Source organism: Heliconius melpomene, unplaced genomic scaffold, assembly GCF_056956725.1.
Source record: "Heliconius melpomene rosina isolate 202511_hmr_F unplaced genomic scaffold, ASM5695672v1 ptg000056l, whole genome shotgun sequence".
Lineage (NCBI taxonomy): Eukaryota > Metazoa > Arthropoda > Insecta > Lepidoptera > Nymphalidae > Heliconius > Heliconius melpomene.
In genome coordinates, this window is record NW_028181879.1 from 303,489 (window position 1) to 321,346 (window position 17,858).

Sequence of the window (17,858 nt, forward strand, 5' to 3'; positions counted from 1 at the left end):
TTGAAAGGATACACTTCAAGGATAATTTGGTGAAAGTTTGGTTAGGTTTCGATTATGGAATCCGGAGAAAATTGAGAAAGTTTGTTTTTGTTGGTCAAAAATTAATTATACTGTAATAGTTACAAGCAAAAACTTTTTAAATTGATGTCAGAAGTGAGATTCCTGATCGTTGCATTTCTTTTCAACCAATCTCAAAAAAGAGGATGTTCTCATTTTCAACCAACTTCAAAAAAGGGAGATTCCGAATTCACCCGAATACTTTTTATGTTTGTTCTTGTCAATATACCAAAATGTAACTTTGCACAAAAATAATAGCTAATTAAATGAAGTTTTACATAGAACAATCATAACCACTCGTTGACAACCACTACCACCACCATCACCACTCACACCACATTCCTCAAATAATACCTATCAATTGAATAATTTCATTATTATTTTTTATTTCTATTTTTATTAGTTTAATAATTATAAATTATTTTATTTTAAATTATAAAAATAATTTTAATTTTAAAAAAAATAAGAAAAATAATTTCAAAAAATTTTTTTGAAAATGATAAATAATCTTTTTTCAATTTTTGATCCTTCAACAAATTTATTTAATTTCTCATTTAATTGAATTAGAACATTTATTGGATTATTATTTATTCCTTTATCTTTCTGATTTTTTCCTAATCGTCATTATTTATTATGAAATTTTATTTCTAATAAACTTCATAATGAATTTAAAACTTTATTAGGACCAAATAGAATTAATGGATCAACTTTTATTTTTATTTCATTATTCTTTTTTATTTTATTTAATATTTTTTTAGGTTTATTCCCATATATTTTTACTAGAACAAGTCATTTTAATATATCCCTTTCATTATCTTTAACATTATGATTAAGATTTATAATGATTAAATAATACACAACATATATTTATTCATATAATTCCTCAGGGAACACCAACTATTTTAATACCTTTTATAGTACTAATTGAAACTATTAGTAATATTATTCGACCTGGAACTTTAGCAGTTCGATTAACAGCTAATATAATTGCAGGTCATTTACTTTTAACTTTATTAAGTAATACAGGTTTAATACTTAATTATTTATTAATTATTTTAATTATTGTTCAAATTTTATTATTAATTCTTGAATCTGCCGTAGCAATTATTCAATCTTATGTAATTTCTATTTTAAGAACTCTTTATTCTAGAGAAGTAAATTAATGTCTAATCATAATCATCCCTATCACTTTTTTTTCTGAGGGTAGGTGCCAAAAAGTAAATACGTTTTTAAAGTTGCTCCCAAATAATTTTCTTTTAAAAATAGTTAAAACAAATTATAAGTGAAATGTGTTATGTATAAGTGATGTATTAACAGTCACCAACCTGCCAGCAGTTATTCGTGCAATAATTTCTACACCAAAACTTTTTATCCATAATCACTAGTCTTTTGAACTCAATTACATCAACATGGAAGCTATTAAGCAATCAATACAAGAACTGTCACTACACTTCAATTCGCAAATGGCTGACTTTCAGCAAAATTTGAGTTCTGCGCTTCCTGCGGCAAGCCCCACTTCCCACATTGCAGCTCAATTTAGTGCATTTCGATCTTTTGTATTGAGTGCACTGGAGGGGCTTCAGCTGCAGGTAAATATACTGTCAAAACAGTTAGACCTTCTTGACTTGCGGACCAGAAAGAAGATACTGTTGGTGCATGGTGTGCCCGAGGAGAGAAGTACAGCTGATTCTGCCATTGCGGTGAAGGTCCTGTCCCAACATCTGAAGTTGCCTGATCTGGAGCTGGGTGACATTAGCAGATGTCAACGCCTGGGTACTGTAACATCTGATAAACCAAGACCCATACTTGTAAAATTCCGAGAGTTATCTATGCGAAATCAAATATGGTATGCTAAAACCAATTTGAAAAATACAGGCATCACTTTATCGGAATTCCTCACTAAATCCAGGCACGAGACTTTCATGGCAGCCCGAAAACGTTTTGGCATAAATAAATGTTGGACGAAGGAGGGCTACATCATTGTCATTGGGCCAGATGGGAAGCGCCATACTATTTCCACATGCAGTGAGCTAGACAATATCCACGACACGGCTGGGGCTCAACCTCTTAAAGCACCTATGGCGAGCTCAAGTGCTGGTGATTCTAAGACAAAGCCAGTTCCTCAGGTTACACGAATGAAGAGGATCGTAAACTCGAAGAAGTAAACAACTTCCTTAATGCATTAGTTTGTTCAATTAATGTTGATAGAATACTTTTAACCTTATATCTAATAACTTATGAGCTAGTGTCCTATAAATCACTAATATATTCACTAAAATGTACAAATTACCCACAACTTAAATCGTTAATATACTTATCCATTAATATATATAATTTACCCACAATTTTAAAACGTAATATTAAATGTTGTAATGTTCGGTCCGGTTCGGTTCTTTATTTATGGCGCTTCGAGCGTGCCAGTTGAGCACTATTCACTTCGCCAATGTCACGTTGTATGGAAAACACACAAAGGAGATTGTACGGTAAAAAAGAGATTATATTACACAATAGGAGAATGCATGTCAAAAAGAGTCCAGTTAAAGTGTTGCCTTCACCTATAAAATAAAAAATCATAAAATAAATATATACATGAACATGAGTTTGTAATGTTTACTTTTTGTTAGTTATTTTGACAGGCTTATTGACACTTAATCTGTCAATGGCCGGAACTGTCTTAAACGTTTCTTTTCACGATAACTCCTAGATTACGGACTTAGTTGTATTTATCGTGTTTTACCTCTTTTTTTTTTTTGTTATTGTAAGTGATTATTTGTTTATTTTATTTTTTTTATTTTTATTTTTCTAATTTTATCACTAATATTTATTTTGCTAATTTATTTATTTATTTGGACATACATATATTATATAGCTCTTATTATTATTATCATTAACATTCTGCATATACACACATTTTATTTTAATCTTATTTTTATTTATTATATATATTTATTATCTTATTAATTTTTACTTGATTATTATATTTTGGTACTGCACTATGTTCAACAACGCTAACTCAAACAGTGACACCTCCGATAATGATATATTTTGTCAGTCTACATCGTTATCATCAGATTCTAGTTTCCATAGCACTTCCGCGTCGCTAAGCACTGTTTTGGGCACGACTTTTGCGAACTCTGCCAAGCACTTCAACGTGGTGCATATCAATGCACAAAGTGTTCCCGCTCATTATCCTGATCTCCTAGCTTCCTTCGATGCCAAAAACGTTCACGCGATCCTAGTTTCCGAAACTTTCCTAAAACCTTCCTTACCATCCACATCCTATGCTTTACCCGGCTTCCATCTTATTCGTAATGACCGTACAGGGAAAGGCGGTGGTGGAGTTGCTATCTACTTACGCAGCCACATCCCTTTTTCTATTCTTGACAAATCTCCTACACTGTACTCAAATACTTCTGAGCATATTTTTATTGAAGTGTTATTTGGCACATTAAAACTATTACTTGGTGTACTTTACAGCCCTTCACTTCATATAAATTATTTTGACACCTTTGAAACTTTACTAGATAAGTATGTTCCAGGTGTTGATCACACCATCATAATGGGAGATTTTAATACTTGTCTAATTAAAAATGACTGGCGTGCTATTCGATTACAAAATATTATTAAAAGTGCTAATCTTAATCTTCTACCCACTAACGCTACCCACTTCTTTCCTAATACCGCTCCGTCACAATTAGACTTAATGATCGTTTCGTCGAATGAGCAAGTCGCTACTTATGGTCAGTTGTGTGCAGAAGCGTTCTCATATCACGATCTCATATATATGAGTTATAAAATTCGTACACCCAAAATTAAACCTACTATAATCATGCGTAGAAGCTTTAAAAATTTTAACAACGAAGCTTTCTTAGAAGATCTAGATAATATAGATTGGGAGAGTGTATTAAATGCTCCAACTGTTAATGAAAAAATTATTATATTTAACTCTCTTTTAACTGAGCTTTTTGACCTGCACGCTCCACTTCGACCAATAAAACTCAAGCACCTTCCTGCCCCCTGGTTAACGGAAGATATTAAAAAACTTATGGTAAAACGTAACTCGGCTAAATCGAAGTACAAGAGAAATCCTACTGAGGAAAACCTTAACAGGTTCAAAATACTACGGAACCGATGTAACAAAACTTGCAGGGATGCTCAACGCACTTTTATTTATAATTCTATCGAAAATTGCAATTCTGCTAGTATTTGGAAATTCCTTGACTCAATGGGTATTGGACGCTCACGAAAAACTACCGCGTTAGGCGATAGAACGGATATCAACGAAATGAATAAGCACTTCGCGAATGTCAACTTATTAAGTCAAAATGTTAAAATTAATACTATTAAGTCTATCCCTTCAATCTCTGGTCCTTCTCCCTTTCATTTCACTTCTATTTCTCCTGACGAAGTGAAGAAGCATGTTCTTGCCATTAAGTCCGATGCTATTGGCAGTGATCGAATCAGTCGGAAAATGATTCTTTTAACCATGAAGACTGTACTTCCTATCCTGTGCCATATTTTCAACTATTCCCTTTCCTCAAATACTTTCCCTGATATCTGGTGCCAGGCGATAGTTGTTCCTATACCTAAAGTGTCTAGCCCCACTTCCTTTACAGACTATCGCCCGATATCTATCCTCCCGTTCCTGTCCAAAATACTAGAACGTATAGTCCATAAACAACTCTCCTCCTTCCTTACCAGAAATCATATCCTATCTCCCTTCCAGTCTGGTTTCCGCCCTGGTCACAGCACTGTCACTGCGCTCAATAAGGTCAATGATGATATAAGATATGGAATCGATAACCAACAAGTCACTATTCTCGCTCTCCTAGACTTTTCTAACGCTTTTAATACAGTAGATTTCGAAATCCTTTTAGCTGTTCTAAAGTCTATTAATATTTCATCAGAGGCTACTGAATGGTTTTATTCCTATCTACATAATCGAGAGCAGTACATTCGTTTAAATGAAAAACTGTCAACTGTTTGCCGCCTTAATGCTGGTGTTCCCCAGGGTGGTGTACTTTCTCCTTTACTTTTCTCCATCTTCATAAATTCCGTCACCAAGCTTTTATCCTTGCCTTTTCACTTATACGCTGATGACTTACAGATTTATACAACCACGGACGTTCAAGACATTGCGAGGGCTATTAGTCTAATTAATTCCAACCTGCTAACAATTAGTACCTGGAGCAAGTCTTACGGTTTATCTATAAATCCTAAAAAGTCTCAAGTGTGTATTCTCGGCAATCCTAAACAACTATCCAAGATCTATTCTCCTTCCCTTCCTCCTACAGTCTTCGACACCTGTAACTTGAAATACTGTTGCACTGTCAAAACTCTAGGTATCATGGTGGACAGCAAACTCTCCTGGGCTCCTCAAGTTTCCGAGTTGAGCCGCAAGTTGTACTGCGCTATAGGTAGGTTAAAAAGATGGAAAAATATTCTGCCAATCAAAACCAAAATAACCCTAGCCCACTCACTTTTGCTACCTATCCTAGATTATGCAGACACCTGTTACCTGGATTTATCGCAGCAACTACTTAACAAGTTGGAACGTCTCCAAAACCTGGTTATTAGATTCATTTTCGGACTGAAAAAGTTCGATCATGTCAGTGAGTATCGTACTAGACTTGGCTGGCTTCCTATTAAAGACCGTCGAAATCTTCACACTCTTTCTCTTCTCTACTCTATCCTCTTCCACCCTGAAACTCCAACCTACCTTAAGCAGCGTTTTTCCTTTCTCGATTCCAACTCCCGTCTCACACTAAGTCTCCGCTCCCAAAAAGATAATAAGCTGGAGATACCTTTGTGCCGTACTCGTTGTTACAGTAAATCGTTCACGGTGCAAGCAGCGAAACTATGGAATGCCCTACCACGTACTATCAGGCAGTCTAAGTCTAAGAAAGCATTCAAATATAAAGTAAAAAACTATTATCTTCAATTGTAGTGTATATTTACTAATATTTATATATATTATTTATTATATTTGTGTATTATACTCTATTTATTTATTTATTTATTTATTTATTTTATATACTTATAGTATATATATTTATGTTATGTGTGTTGTATATATCGTTTTTAATTCTCGTGTATTGACATAATTATTTTTTCCCACGCACTATGCCCGCACCCCTGTCTATCTATTCCTACAATTCGGTTGCCTGGAAGAGATCACTTTTAGTGATAAGGCCGCCTTTTTCACATTTTATTATTTGTTGTTTTTTTTTTTTCTTAAGCATTGTAAATTTTAATTTTGCTATGTATTATGGTGTGAAATAAAGAGTTTATTATTATTATTATTATTAGTTGACTATAGACCTTGACCCTTAACAGGAGCTATTGGAGTAATAACCTTAGTAACTGGTTTAGTAAAAGTAAACAAGTTTAATAACTTCCCTAAAAATTTTAATGTTGTGCATATCAATGCACAGAGCGTGCCAGCGCATTATCCAGACTTGCTCGACTCATTTAATTTAAAAAACATTCACGCTATTCTAGTATCTGAGACATTTCTTAAGCCTGCTTTGCCATCTACTGCATTTTCTCTGCCAGGTTTTCACTTAATCCGCAATGATAGGACTGAGAAGGGTGGGGGGGGGAGTGGCTATTTACCTACGCAGTCATTTTCCTTTCTCGGTATTACACAAGTCACCCTCTGTCTTCTCAAACTCGTCGGAACATATCTTAATAGAAGTCCTTTTTGGCACTCTCAAAGTTTTACTTGGTGTCTTTTATAGTCCCAATCTACATATAAATTACTTTGATGCTTTTGAGGATCTATTAGAAAGGTATGCTCCGGGGGCTGATCACTCCATCATAATGGGTGATTTCAACACGTGCTTGATTAAGAACGACTTCCGTACAAATCGATTAAAAAATATTATCAACAGTGCCAACTTAAATATCCTTCCTACGACCGCTACCCACTTCTTTCCTGGTTGTGCGCCATCTTTGTTAGACCTTATGATCGTATCATCAACAGAACGTGTTGCAAGCTTTGGTCAGATGTCAGCTGAAGCATTTTCGTACCACGACCTCGTCTACCTGTCATATAAAATACGTCCACCAAAATTGAAGCCGACAGTTGTGATGCGAAGATGTTTTAGCGACATCGACAACGAAAAGTTCATGAACGATCTTGCTGGTATTGACTGGGACTGCATATTTAATGCCGGTAATATCAATGACAAATTGAATATTTTTAATTCTATTTTGACAGAGCTCTTCGATATTCACGCACCGCTCCGGCCTATTAAAATTAAACATCTCCCCGCTCCGTGGTTAACTTCAGATATCAAGGTGCTTATGTCCAAACGTAATACTGCAAAGTCTAAATACAAGAAAAATCCTACGGACGCCAATATGCAAAGGTACAAAACACTACGGAACCGATGTAACAAGACTTGCAGAGACGCACGTCGTAATTTTATTCTCTCGTCAATTAACAATAGCAATCCTGCAAAAACTTGGAAATTTCTGAACGCGATGGGAATAGGGAACCGGCGTTCCAGTGACTCGGCTACCTTAAACAACTGCACGGATTTAGACTCGCTGAATAAATTCTTTACAGCTGTCAATGTATTGGATAATAGCACTAAAGTAAAAACTCTATACTCCTTGTCACTACAATCTAATCCTGCAATCAAACCCTTCCTTTTCTCTCCTACTTCACAAGCAGAGGTTCGCAAGCATGTGTTGTCAATTAAATCTGACGCTACTGGCTCTGATGATATTAGTCGACGGATGATCCTCCTTACACTTAATTCAATTCTTCCTGTCCTGTGTCATATTTATAACTTTTCCCTTTCCTATAATGAATTCCCTGATGCCTGGCGTCATGCAATTGTGATCCCAATACCTAAAGTACCAAACCCAGCATCCTTCTCAAGCTATCGCCCTATTTCCTTACTACCTTTCCTATCTAAGGTTCTTGAACGCATTGTGCATGACCAAATCTATCTTTTCCTACACAACAATAACATACTGTCTCCTTTCCAATCTGGTTTCCGTCCTGGGCATAGCACAGTTACAGCTCTTAACAAAGTCTATTAGCAATTTTAAAATCTATTAACTTCTCCTTGAAAGCTACTGAATGGTTTTCCTCTTACCTTCACGGACGCAGACAAAGCATCAAGCTTGACGGAAAAGTTTCATCAACATGTAGTATTAACGCCGGCGTCCCACAAGGTAGTGTATTATCACCGTTACTCTTTTCCATTTTCATTAACACTCTCACTCAACACATATCGTCTTCGTACCACCTCTACGCCGATGACTTGCAAATTTACACAACTGCAGCTATAAGCGATATACCTAATGCAGTTAATAAAATAAATTCAGATTTACAAATTATTAGTGCCTGGAGTAAATCGTTTGGACTTGCTATCAATCCCAGCAAGTCTCGGGTGTGTATGTTTGGTAGCTCCAACCAACTGTCTAAATTACGTTCTCCCTTACCCTCAATTTTATATGATAATGTTTGCTTGGAGGTTAGTGAGAGTGTTAAGAATCTGGGAATCAGGATGGACGGTGCTTTTTGCTGGTCGCCTCACGTATCAGAGCTTAGTCGGAAGGTTTTTTGTTCCATAGGTAGATTGAGAGGGTGGAAGAACATTTTACCGATAAAGACTAAAATCTCTCTGGCCCACGCTCTCCTTCTACCTATCCTAGACTATGCAGATTCGTGCTACTTAAATCTGTCCCAGCAACTACTAAATAAACTAGAGCGTCTGCAAAATCTTATAATTCGATTTATTTTTGGGTTAAGGAAACATGACCATGTGTCTCAGTACCGAAGTCAACTTAAATGGTTGTCAATAGAATATAGGCGTAACTTGCATGCTCTCACTCTTCTTTATGGCATCCTTTTCAATCCTGTTACTCCATCATACCTCAAGGAGCGCTTTAAGTTTCTGGGGTCCGATATCCTGCATTCCCAAAACCTCCGTTCCCGCCATAACCATATCCTTGAAATTCCTTTATGCCGCACCAAATGCTATAGTGACTCTTTTACTGTTAAAACAGTAAAACTATGGAATGAGCTGCCACTGGAAGTAAGACGGTCCCAGTCGATTGGGCTATTTAAACGACGCCTTAAACAGTACTATCTTCAACTTAATCTTTAAAAGGACAATATTATAAGAGTATGTATATTTATCTTTAATTGTTTATTTATGTATTTATATATATATATATGTATGTATTTATTTATGTATGTATGTTATGTTTGTTTATATATATGTATATATAAAGCTATTTGGTATTCGCTATTTATGTATTGGTTTATATATATCGTAGTACTTTTTGCACCTTTCTGCTTTCTTTACTAGATTTAATCCTTTCGTTTTTCTTTTGGTTGCCTGTAAGAAATCGCTTTTAGTGATAAGGCCGCCATTGCACTGTTAATAATATTTATCATGTACTGTATTTTATTCCCTTCTTATTTGTGCAATAAAGTGTTATATTATTATTATTATTATTATTATTATTATGATTTCATAATTTTAATATAAACTTATTATTTATTGGATATATTATCGTATTATCCTATATCTTATAAAACAAAGTCGCTTTTCGTGTCTGTCTGTTGTTTCTAACTCTTCTTCTTCTAAACCACCCAACGGATTTTGATGCGGTCTTCACCATTAAGTCGAGTGTTTTTCGTAGAAGGTTTATATATAGTTTATTATTTGTACATTCTTATGTAAATTAACATAAATACGATAAATGTGTATAAAGTCCTACCCGTTGAGACACTTTCGCGCATGCGCTGCTCTAATGGTAAGTACTACATGAAAAAATGTACTGGAGCATTGTTCCTCTTAATAAGATCTACAAAAAAGTCCGCGACAGCATATTTTTATCTTTTAAGGATAACGTGTAGTGATCATATTTCTGTCTAAAAATAATAATTTCAATATATTTTTTATTGTGAGGGATATTTTTCCATAATGGTATTAATCCTTATCCTTTAAAATACTTTATTAATTTTCTACGTTAAACGAAGATAAAATTTGCTTTTACAATATTTCGAAATTGCGAATAGTTTTACAGAAAAACGCATTTAATTGTTGACACATCCCGCCGTTGACAAATCAGCTGTATGTTACTCAAGTTTCACTTATCCCTTACTCTCAGCATATAAATAAGTACATTAGTTACGTTGGCCATTTAATGTAGACCAAAACTGTCTTTTACTGTTTTTCATTTTAATAAGTACTTTAGAAGTTGTTACAATATCAAAAAAAACCTTGCTGTGAAACGGCTCGCCACTCGCCATGCGTCTCGCCATGCGTCCGCCGTGCCCGCTTGCCTTACACGCATCGGTGGTTCAGTGGTAGAATGCTCGCCTGCCACGCGGGCGGCCCGGGTTCGATTCCCGGCCCATGCATTCTATTTAATTTTCCTCACAGGCAGCCACGTCGTGCTTGCTTTTCATTAGGGACAGAATACCCCCTTCAGCATTAACCACAAGCTTGAAAAAAAAAACCCGGCTGCCTCTATAGCAACGAAGATTTTGAGTTGAATGTATTATTTAAGCGCGATATATTTGGTTACACATTTTTTGTAGTAGTTAGTAGTAGGTAGGTTTTTGTTTATAATTTCTTCCGTTTAAAAATAGTCATTTAACTATCTAAAAATAGTCATTTAAATATATTTTAATAAGTACTTGAAAAGATTTGTAGCGCAGATTTAAAATTATAGTACCTACTAAAAAATCCTTATTGAAACGACAAAAATGAGGGTTGCATTAGGGTTTTATTAATTTTCACATTATCTTAAGTGCTTTGCAAACATACATTACATGAATAATCCAGTAGTAAAAGCGGGCGAAGCCGCAAGAGGGTCGCTAGTTAACTATATTTCAATGATGACGAGATATTTGTCGAGAAAGAACATTCCAAGGAAAACATACTATTATAGTATCAAAAGGTTTACGGTGAGGAATAATTTTATTTATTATTTCTGAAATCTTTTTTTTCAAATAATTTGTTCTATTAATGGAGAAGCTCTATTTTGGTAATTTAAATTAGATCAGGTTGCCATTTCTAAAAAAAGGATATTCCTTTATAAATGGGGTTTAAATCCATTACATATAATCTGCCATATTAGAAATTTCTTAAAATAGGAAGTTCATTATAAGAATGTTCAGAAGGAGGTAAATTTTGATATCATTCAATAGAGGATGGTATATTTAATGAAAATAGGATTATTCGTTGATTAATTATTGATTCTCAAATAATAATAATAATTAAAATTATGGAAAATAATGAAATATATGAACCAAATGAAGAAATAATAGGCCTAGTGTCCGGGGAACCGGCAAGCCAGGCACGCACTGAGGAGGTGCGGGTAGCCGCAATGGAGTTGTGGGAAACTCGGCTGGCAACACAAACTGCCGGCCTGAGGACGATCGAGGCTGTTCGTCCAGTGTTCCGCCAGTGGTTAGCGCGGCGTCACGGCGTCCTAACCTTCCGCATGACACAGGTGCTCACGGGGCATGGCTGCTTCGGGGGTTACTTGTGTCGGATCGCCGGGAGGGAGCCCGACGCTCGCTGCCACCACTGCGACGACTGCCTCTATGAGACGGCCCAGCACACGTTGGAGGTGTGCTCAGCCTGGGCGTCTCAACGTCGCGCTTGGCGCGACGTCATAGGGGACGACCTTTCCCTGCCGGCCGTGGTCAAGGCTATGGCCGGCAGCGAGACGTCGTGGGATGCGGTCTCATCCTTCTGCGAGGCAGTGGTGCTCGAGAAGGAGTCGGCGGAACGGGCGAGGGAGGCTTTTGCCGAAGTCGCCATCCGCCGTAAGAGACCGGGTCGCCGGAGGGCGGCACACGATCGCTGCCTTCCGCCCTAATGTGCCAGAGGGCGGTCAGCTTGGGGAAGCTGGCCGCCTACCAACCTGGCCGAGTAGGCGCGCGCAGGTTGCTCCCGCGCGCTACTCCGAGCAGGCCGTCGAGGGTGCCCACACACCCTTGACTCCGCGACGTGCCTAGCAGGCTCCCGCCGCCGCGTTTCGTGGACGATTCTAGTCCCCGCGTCTCGCGGTCAGTGGCGGTCGAGGAGGAGCACCGTGAGGTTTTAGTGGGTATTGGGATAATACTATCTAATTAGCAGAAAATGTTAAATTCTGAGGCATGATTCTCGATAAAAGACTGAACGGAATTGCCCATGCTGAACATGTCAGTAAAAAATGTGAAAACGGCATCAACGCTTTAAGAGCTGTGTCTGGTGTGTGGTGGCGTGCACACCCTTATACTCTCAAACTACTGTACAATGCCATTATCCGTAGTCACATTGACTACGGATTATTTGTTTTAGACCCCTTTAACAAAGTTGCTACTGAAAAACTCAATAGGATCCAATACAAATGCCTACGAATTATTATAGGTGCAATGAAGTCTTCTCCCACCAACGCACTGCAGGTTGAGTGTGTTGATCCTCCTTATCCTATCCGTCGCCAATTCCTGTCTGATCGGTTTGTTGGTAAAATGTTACAGCTGTCATCCCACCCTCTATGGTCCAAGCTATCTGATTTAGCGGACCTCATTCCTCCGGGCAGGCCCCTACCCTACTTGCTCAATAGTTTCCTGAAATTTACCTCTCTTCCTCATCCCTTATCCTCTTCTCCGTCTAATCCTTAATTCAAAAATTAAAAAAATAAAATTTATATTATAAGATAATAAAATTATTGGTGAAATTTTTTGTCATGTTATTAAAATAAATCTATTAAATCATGATAATCCTTCTATAATATTAGGAAATCAAAAATGAAAAGGAACAGAACCTATTTTTATTAATATTGCAGAATTTATAATAATTGATAATAAATATAACGCGGGCAATGCGCCACAAACTGGGAAAAGTGTTATGGGAAATAGAAAAATTTAAAATATGGGTAATGACTGGAACTAAGACTTCCAAGGGCAAAATAATCATTTTGCGGTTGATGCCATCATAACCAGAAGCATCAGATTTGATGGCTAGGATACTGTTTCTTACCTGGGATGAGGTTATAGAAGCAAAGTTAAAAGGAACGATTGTGGGAGACGGCAAGGAGTTGATATAATTCAATGTATTTGCTTTAATTGTGTTGTCCATAGATGTTATCGAGGCAAAGTGTTTATTCAAGGCATCAACGTCTAGATTGCAATTCAAATCCTTACGTTGCCGGCCAATACCTAGCGATTCCAGAAATTTCCACAACTTACGTGGGCTTAAGTTTTTCATTCATTCATTTTATTTATTATTTCTGAAATCTTTTTCTTCATTTCTTTTTTCTGAGCATTTTTTCATAGTTTCATGATATAAAATTATCTGGGTAATCAGAATAACGACGGGGTATACCAGCTAATCCTAAAAAATGTTGAGGAAAAAATGTTAAATTAACACCAATAAATATGGAAATAAATTGAATTTTTAATAAATAAGGATTTAATAATAATCCAGTAAATAGAGAATATCAATGAACAAAACCCCCTAAAATAGCAAATACAGCTCCTATCACATCACTGCACCTGCGTGGCGGTAGGGTGAGTACACACCACGCCCTCCGGTTCCTCACACTGTGACCTCTGCATGACAGAGAACACACACGACAGTGAGACACACACGAGACAAAAATTATTGTGCATTTTACACTAAAATATATTTTTTTTATAATGAATTTAAATTCATCTTTAGAATATTTTATTCTTATTTTATTTTTTATTTTATTAATTAATAATTCCAATAAAATATTTTTCTTATTTGTTTTATTTTTCAGAACTATAATTTCTATTTCATCAAATTCATGATTAGGATGCTGAATTGGCTTAGAAATTAATTTACTTAGATTTATCCCCTTAATCTCTTCTCCCAATAATCTATTAAATTCAGAAGCTTCCTTAAAATATTTTTTAACTCAATCTATTGCATCAATTAATTTTTTTTTTTTATTTTCTATCCTATTGAATGTATTTCTTATAAAAATATTTATTAATGATTTATTATCAATTATTATAAATTCTGCAATATTAATAAAAATAGGTTCTGTTCCTTTTCAATTTTGATTTCATAATATTATAGAAGCAGTGGTCTATCCAGGTGGCGGTTGTTTCGGAGCCCTACAGCGTTCCCGACAGAGACAACTGGGTAGCCGACAACACCGGGGTGGTGACTATTATCACCCAGGTCGCCGCGGGCTCCCCGCCTTTCTCACGTGTAGAGAGAGGTGTGGGATGCGTCGCCGCACTTGTCGGCAACCTAGTTGTCGTAGGGGTCTACTTTTCCCCCAATCGAACTCTCGCGGAGTTTGAAGAGTTCCTTATACGATTGGGGGAAATGGTAGAGCGATTTCGTCCGGCGGAGATGTTGGTGGCCGGCGATCTCAACGCGAAGTCCAGTGTGTGGGGCTTCGCAACGACGGATGTGCGTGGTGTGACGCTGTCGGAGTGGGTTGTTGCCACCGGTTTGTCTGTGCTCAACCGAGCGACCAAGAACACGTGTGTGCGAAGGCTGGGCGGATCCGTCGTGGACGTTTCGGTCGCGAGCCCGGCCCTAGCATGTCGTGTTCGGGGCTGGCGAGTGCTGGATGATGTGGAGACTCTCTCGGATCACCTCTACATCTTGTACGAGATCTCCATACATCCTGCGGTGCCACCAGCCCCCAGTCCAAACTCGCGAGAGTACGGACCGCGGTGGCAACTGGGTCGTCTCGACAGGGAGTTGTTGGAGGAGGCCGCGATAGTGGAATCCTGGCTGCCCCAGAGCTTGGCGTCTGCAGAAGACGCCGCATCCTGGGCGTAGGGGGTGCTGACGCGTATCTGTGACGCGTCAATGCCCCGTTCCGGGCGCCGCCCTCAACGGCGGCAAGTGTACTGGTGGTCGTGCACCACCCAGTATGGCCCGCCCTGCAGCGCGTGAGGAGGAAGAGGAGGACGACGAGGACAGCGTCACACCACCGGTGGAGGAGGAGGAGCTCGAAGAAGCTGTACGCCGATCTCGGCTCAAGAGCACCGCCCCGGGCTTGGATGGCATTCCCGGCCGGGCGCTAACTCTGGCCCTCAACACCTTAGGGCCCAGAGTGCGAGGACTATTCACTGCCTGTCTGGCTCAAGCCATAATTCCACAGCGGTGGAAGACAGGCAGGTTAGTCCTCATCAAGAAGGAGGGTCGCCCGGCGGATTCAGCCTCCGCCTACAGGCCCATCGTGCTCTTGAGCGAGATCGCCAAGCTCCTTGAGCGTGTTGTAGCCAGGAGGCTACAACACCATTTGGAGGGGACAGGTCTGGACCTCTCGGACCACCAGTATGGCTTCCGTAGGGGGCGATCGACGGTGGATGCCATACTGGAGGTAAAGTCCTATGCGCAGGATGCGGTGGCCCGAGGCAATGGAGTCTTGGCGGTGTCTTTAGACATCGCCAACGCCTTCAACTCCCTGCCATGGCCCTGCATAAAGGAGGCACTGTTATACTATCGTGTGCCTCCATACCTGCGCCGCGTCATCGGAGCTTACCTGTCCGGTAGGTCTGTGACCTTTCCAGCTCCTGGAGGAGGTTGGAAGGAGTTCGTTGTGTCGGCCGGTGCTCCACAAGGATCGGTGCTGGGTCCGATCCTCTGGAACATCGGATACGACTGGGTGCTGCGGGGCGGCACCCTGAGGGGGATAAAGGTCCTCTGTTACGCCGATGACACGCTGGTCTTGGCGCAGCAGTGGACCTATCGAGAGGCGGCAGTCCTCGCGACTGCTGGAGTTGCGGAGGTAGTCGGCCGCATAAAGCGGCTGGGCTTGGAAGTCTCCCTCAACAAGTCCGAGGCAATCTACTTCCATGCTCCTCGAAAGGGCCCACCGGCAGATGCCCACATCGTCGTCGGTGGCGTCAAAATTGACGTTGCCCGGAGCATGAAGTACCTCGGACTTGTTCTGGATGGTCGGTGGAGTTTTCGGGGCCGCTTTACATCTTTGGCCCCGAAACTGTTGAAGACAGCGGCTGCACTGGCGCGCCTTTTGCCCAATGTGGATGGGCCGAGCGCCTCTAGCCGTCGGCTGTACACCGGAGTGGTCCGATCCGACCGGCACAACATCACTCTGCTGCGACGTGCGCAGAGGGCGATGGCCATCCGGGCGATACGGGGGTACCGGACCATCTCCGGTGAAGTGGCGTGCGTGCTGGCTGGAGTCATGCCGTGGGACCTGGATGCTCTTTCTCTGGCGTCGGTCTATTGCCGGCGTCGAGGCCTAGCGTCCGGGGAACCGGCAAGCCAAGCACGCACTGAGGAGGCGCGGGTAGCCGCGGTTGAAATGTGGGAAACTCGGCTGGCAAATTCATCTGCCGGCCTGAGGAAGATCGAGGCTGTTCGTCCAGTGTTCCGCCAGTGGTTAGCGCGGCGTCACGGCGTCCTAACCTACCGCACGACACAGGTGCTCACGGGGCATGGCTGCTTCGGGGGTTACCTGTGTCGGATCGCCGGGAGGGAGCCCGACGCTCGCTGCCACCACTGCGACGACTGCCTCGACGAGACGGCCCAGCACACGTTGGAGGTGTGCTCAGCCTGGGCGTCTCAACGTCGCGCTTTGCGCGACGTCATAGGGGACGACCTTTCCCTGCCGGCCGTGGTCAAGGCTATGGCCGGCAGCGAGACGTCGTGGGATGCGGTCTCATCCTTCTGCGAGGCAGTGGTGCTCGAGAAGGAGTCGGCGGAACGGACGAGGGAGGCTTTTGCCGAAGTCGCCATCCGCCGTAAGAGACCGGGTCGCCGGAGGGCGGCACACGATCGCCGCCTTCCGCCCTAATGTGCCAGAGGGCGGTCAGCTTGGGGAAGCTGGCCGCCTACCAACCTGGCCCGAGTAGGCGCGCGCAGGTTGCTCCCGCGCGCTACTCCGAGCAGGCCGTCGAGGGTGCCCACACACCCTTGACTCCGCGACGTGCCTAGCAGGCTCCCGCCGCCGCGTTTCGTGGACGATTATAGTCCCCGCGTCTCGCGGCCAGTGGTGGTCGAGGAGGAGCATCGTGAGGTTTTAGTGGGTATTGGGATTGTCCTTCAGCCGGTCCACGAGTCCCACATAACCCGCTCGAGTCCCCACTCGGGCCGGTATCCGTCAAAAGGCCTTGGTGAAAGTTCCTTTAAGGTTGCCCGATCTGCTGGCACCCTTCCTTATCACCGCTAGGCTGTCCACCACCTGATTTTGTAGGTCAGACGCAAGTATGGCTTCGTCCTGCTCTTTCTCGGATGGTAGAGACATGTCCGAGAGCCTGGAGCTAGCCCTGGCCAGTACGGCCGCAGCGCTGTCAGACACCTCCTGTTCTGACCTCAGCGGCAACTCCTTCCTTTCTGCCTCACCGAGACCTTTCCGTCTCCTCATGGCAACCACTTTTGGCGCCGGTCTATCTGGCTCTCCTTCACCAGAAGACCCCGACTGATCGATCGGCTTCCGAGGCCTCTTCCGCCTGTCCTTCAGGTATTGTGCCCGTGTCCTTGACTTCTCCGACACCATCGACACAAAACTTTCAGTATCTGAGTCCTTTGACTCCAACGCTCCCCACAACCGTCCATATGATGATCCGGACCCTCGTCTCGACCTGACACTACCGACAGTCGACATTCCGTCATCAACGTCCAATCTGGTCAGAACCACTCTCGGCTCCTTCCACACTCCTACGTTCTGGCCATCACCAACTGACCCCTCCGCAGCGACACCAACGATCCAACGATCGACACCAGTTTCAACTGAATCCGAGCGAAGAAAACTGAAAAAATCGGTTTTCGCCACTTACCGCCCGCACCTTCCCGCGCATTCCCGCGGGTTGGATACCA

The 17,858-nt window shown here is 41.2% G+C and overlaps 2 protein-coding genes across 2 annotated transcripts; both read left to right on the top strand.

Moving 5' to 3' along the window:
• The first annotated feature begins 1,222 nt into the window (after nt 1-1,222).
• LOC146526388 (uncharacterized) lies at nt 1,223-2,342 on the top strand. Its single transcript, XM_085207195.1, has one exon. It carries the CDS (start codon nt 1,467-1,469, stop codon nt 2,220-2,222), a length of 756 nt encoding a protein of 251 aa, XP_085063321.1. The 5' UTR covers nt 1,223-1,466; the 3' UTR covers nt 2,223-2,342.
• A 4,537-nt stretch (nt 2,343-6,879) lies between these two features.
• Nucleotides 6,880-8,112, top strand: LOC146526389 (uncharacterized). Its single transcript, XM_085207188.1, has one exon. It carries the CDS (start codon nt 6,880-6,882, stop codon nt 8,110-8,112), a length of 1,233 nt encoding a protein of 410 aa, XP_085063314.1.
• Nucleotides 8,113-17,858: the final 9,746 nt, after the last annotated feature.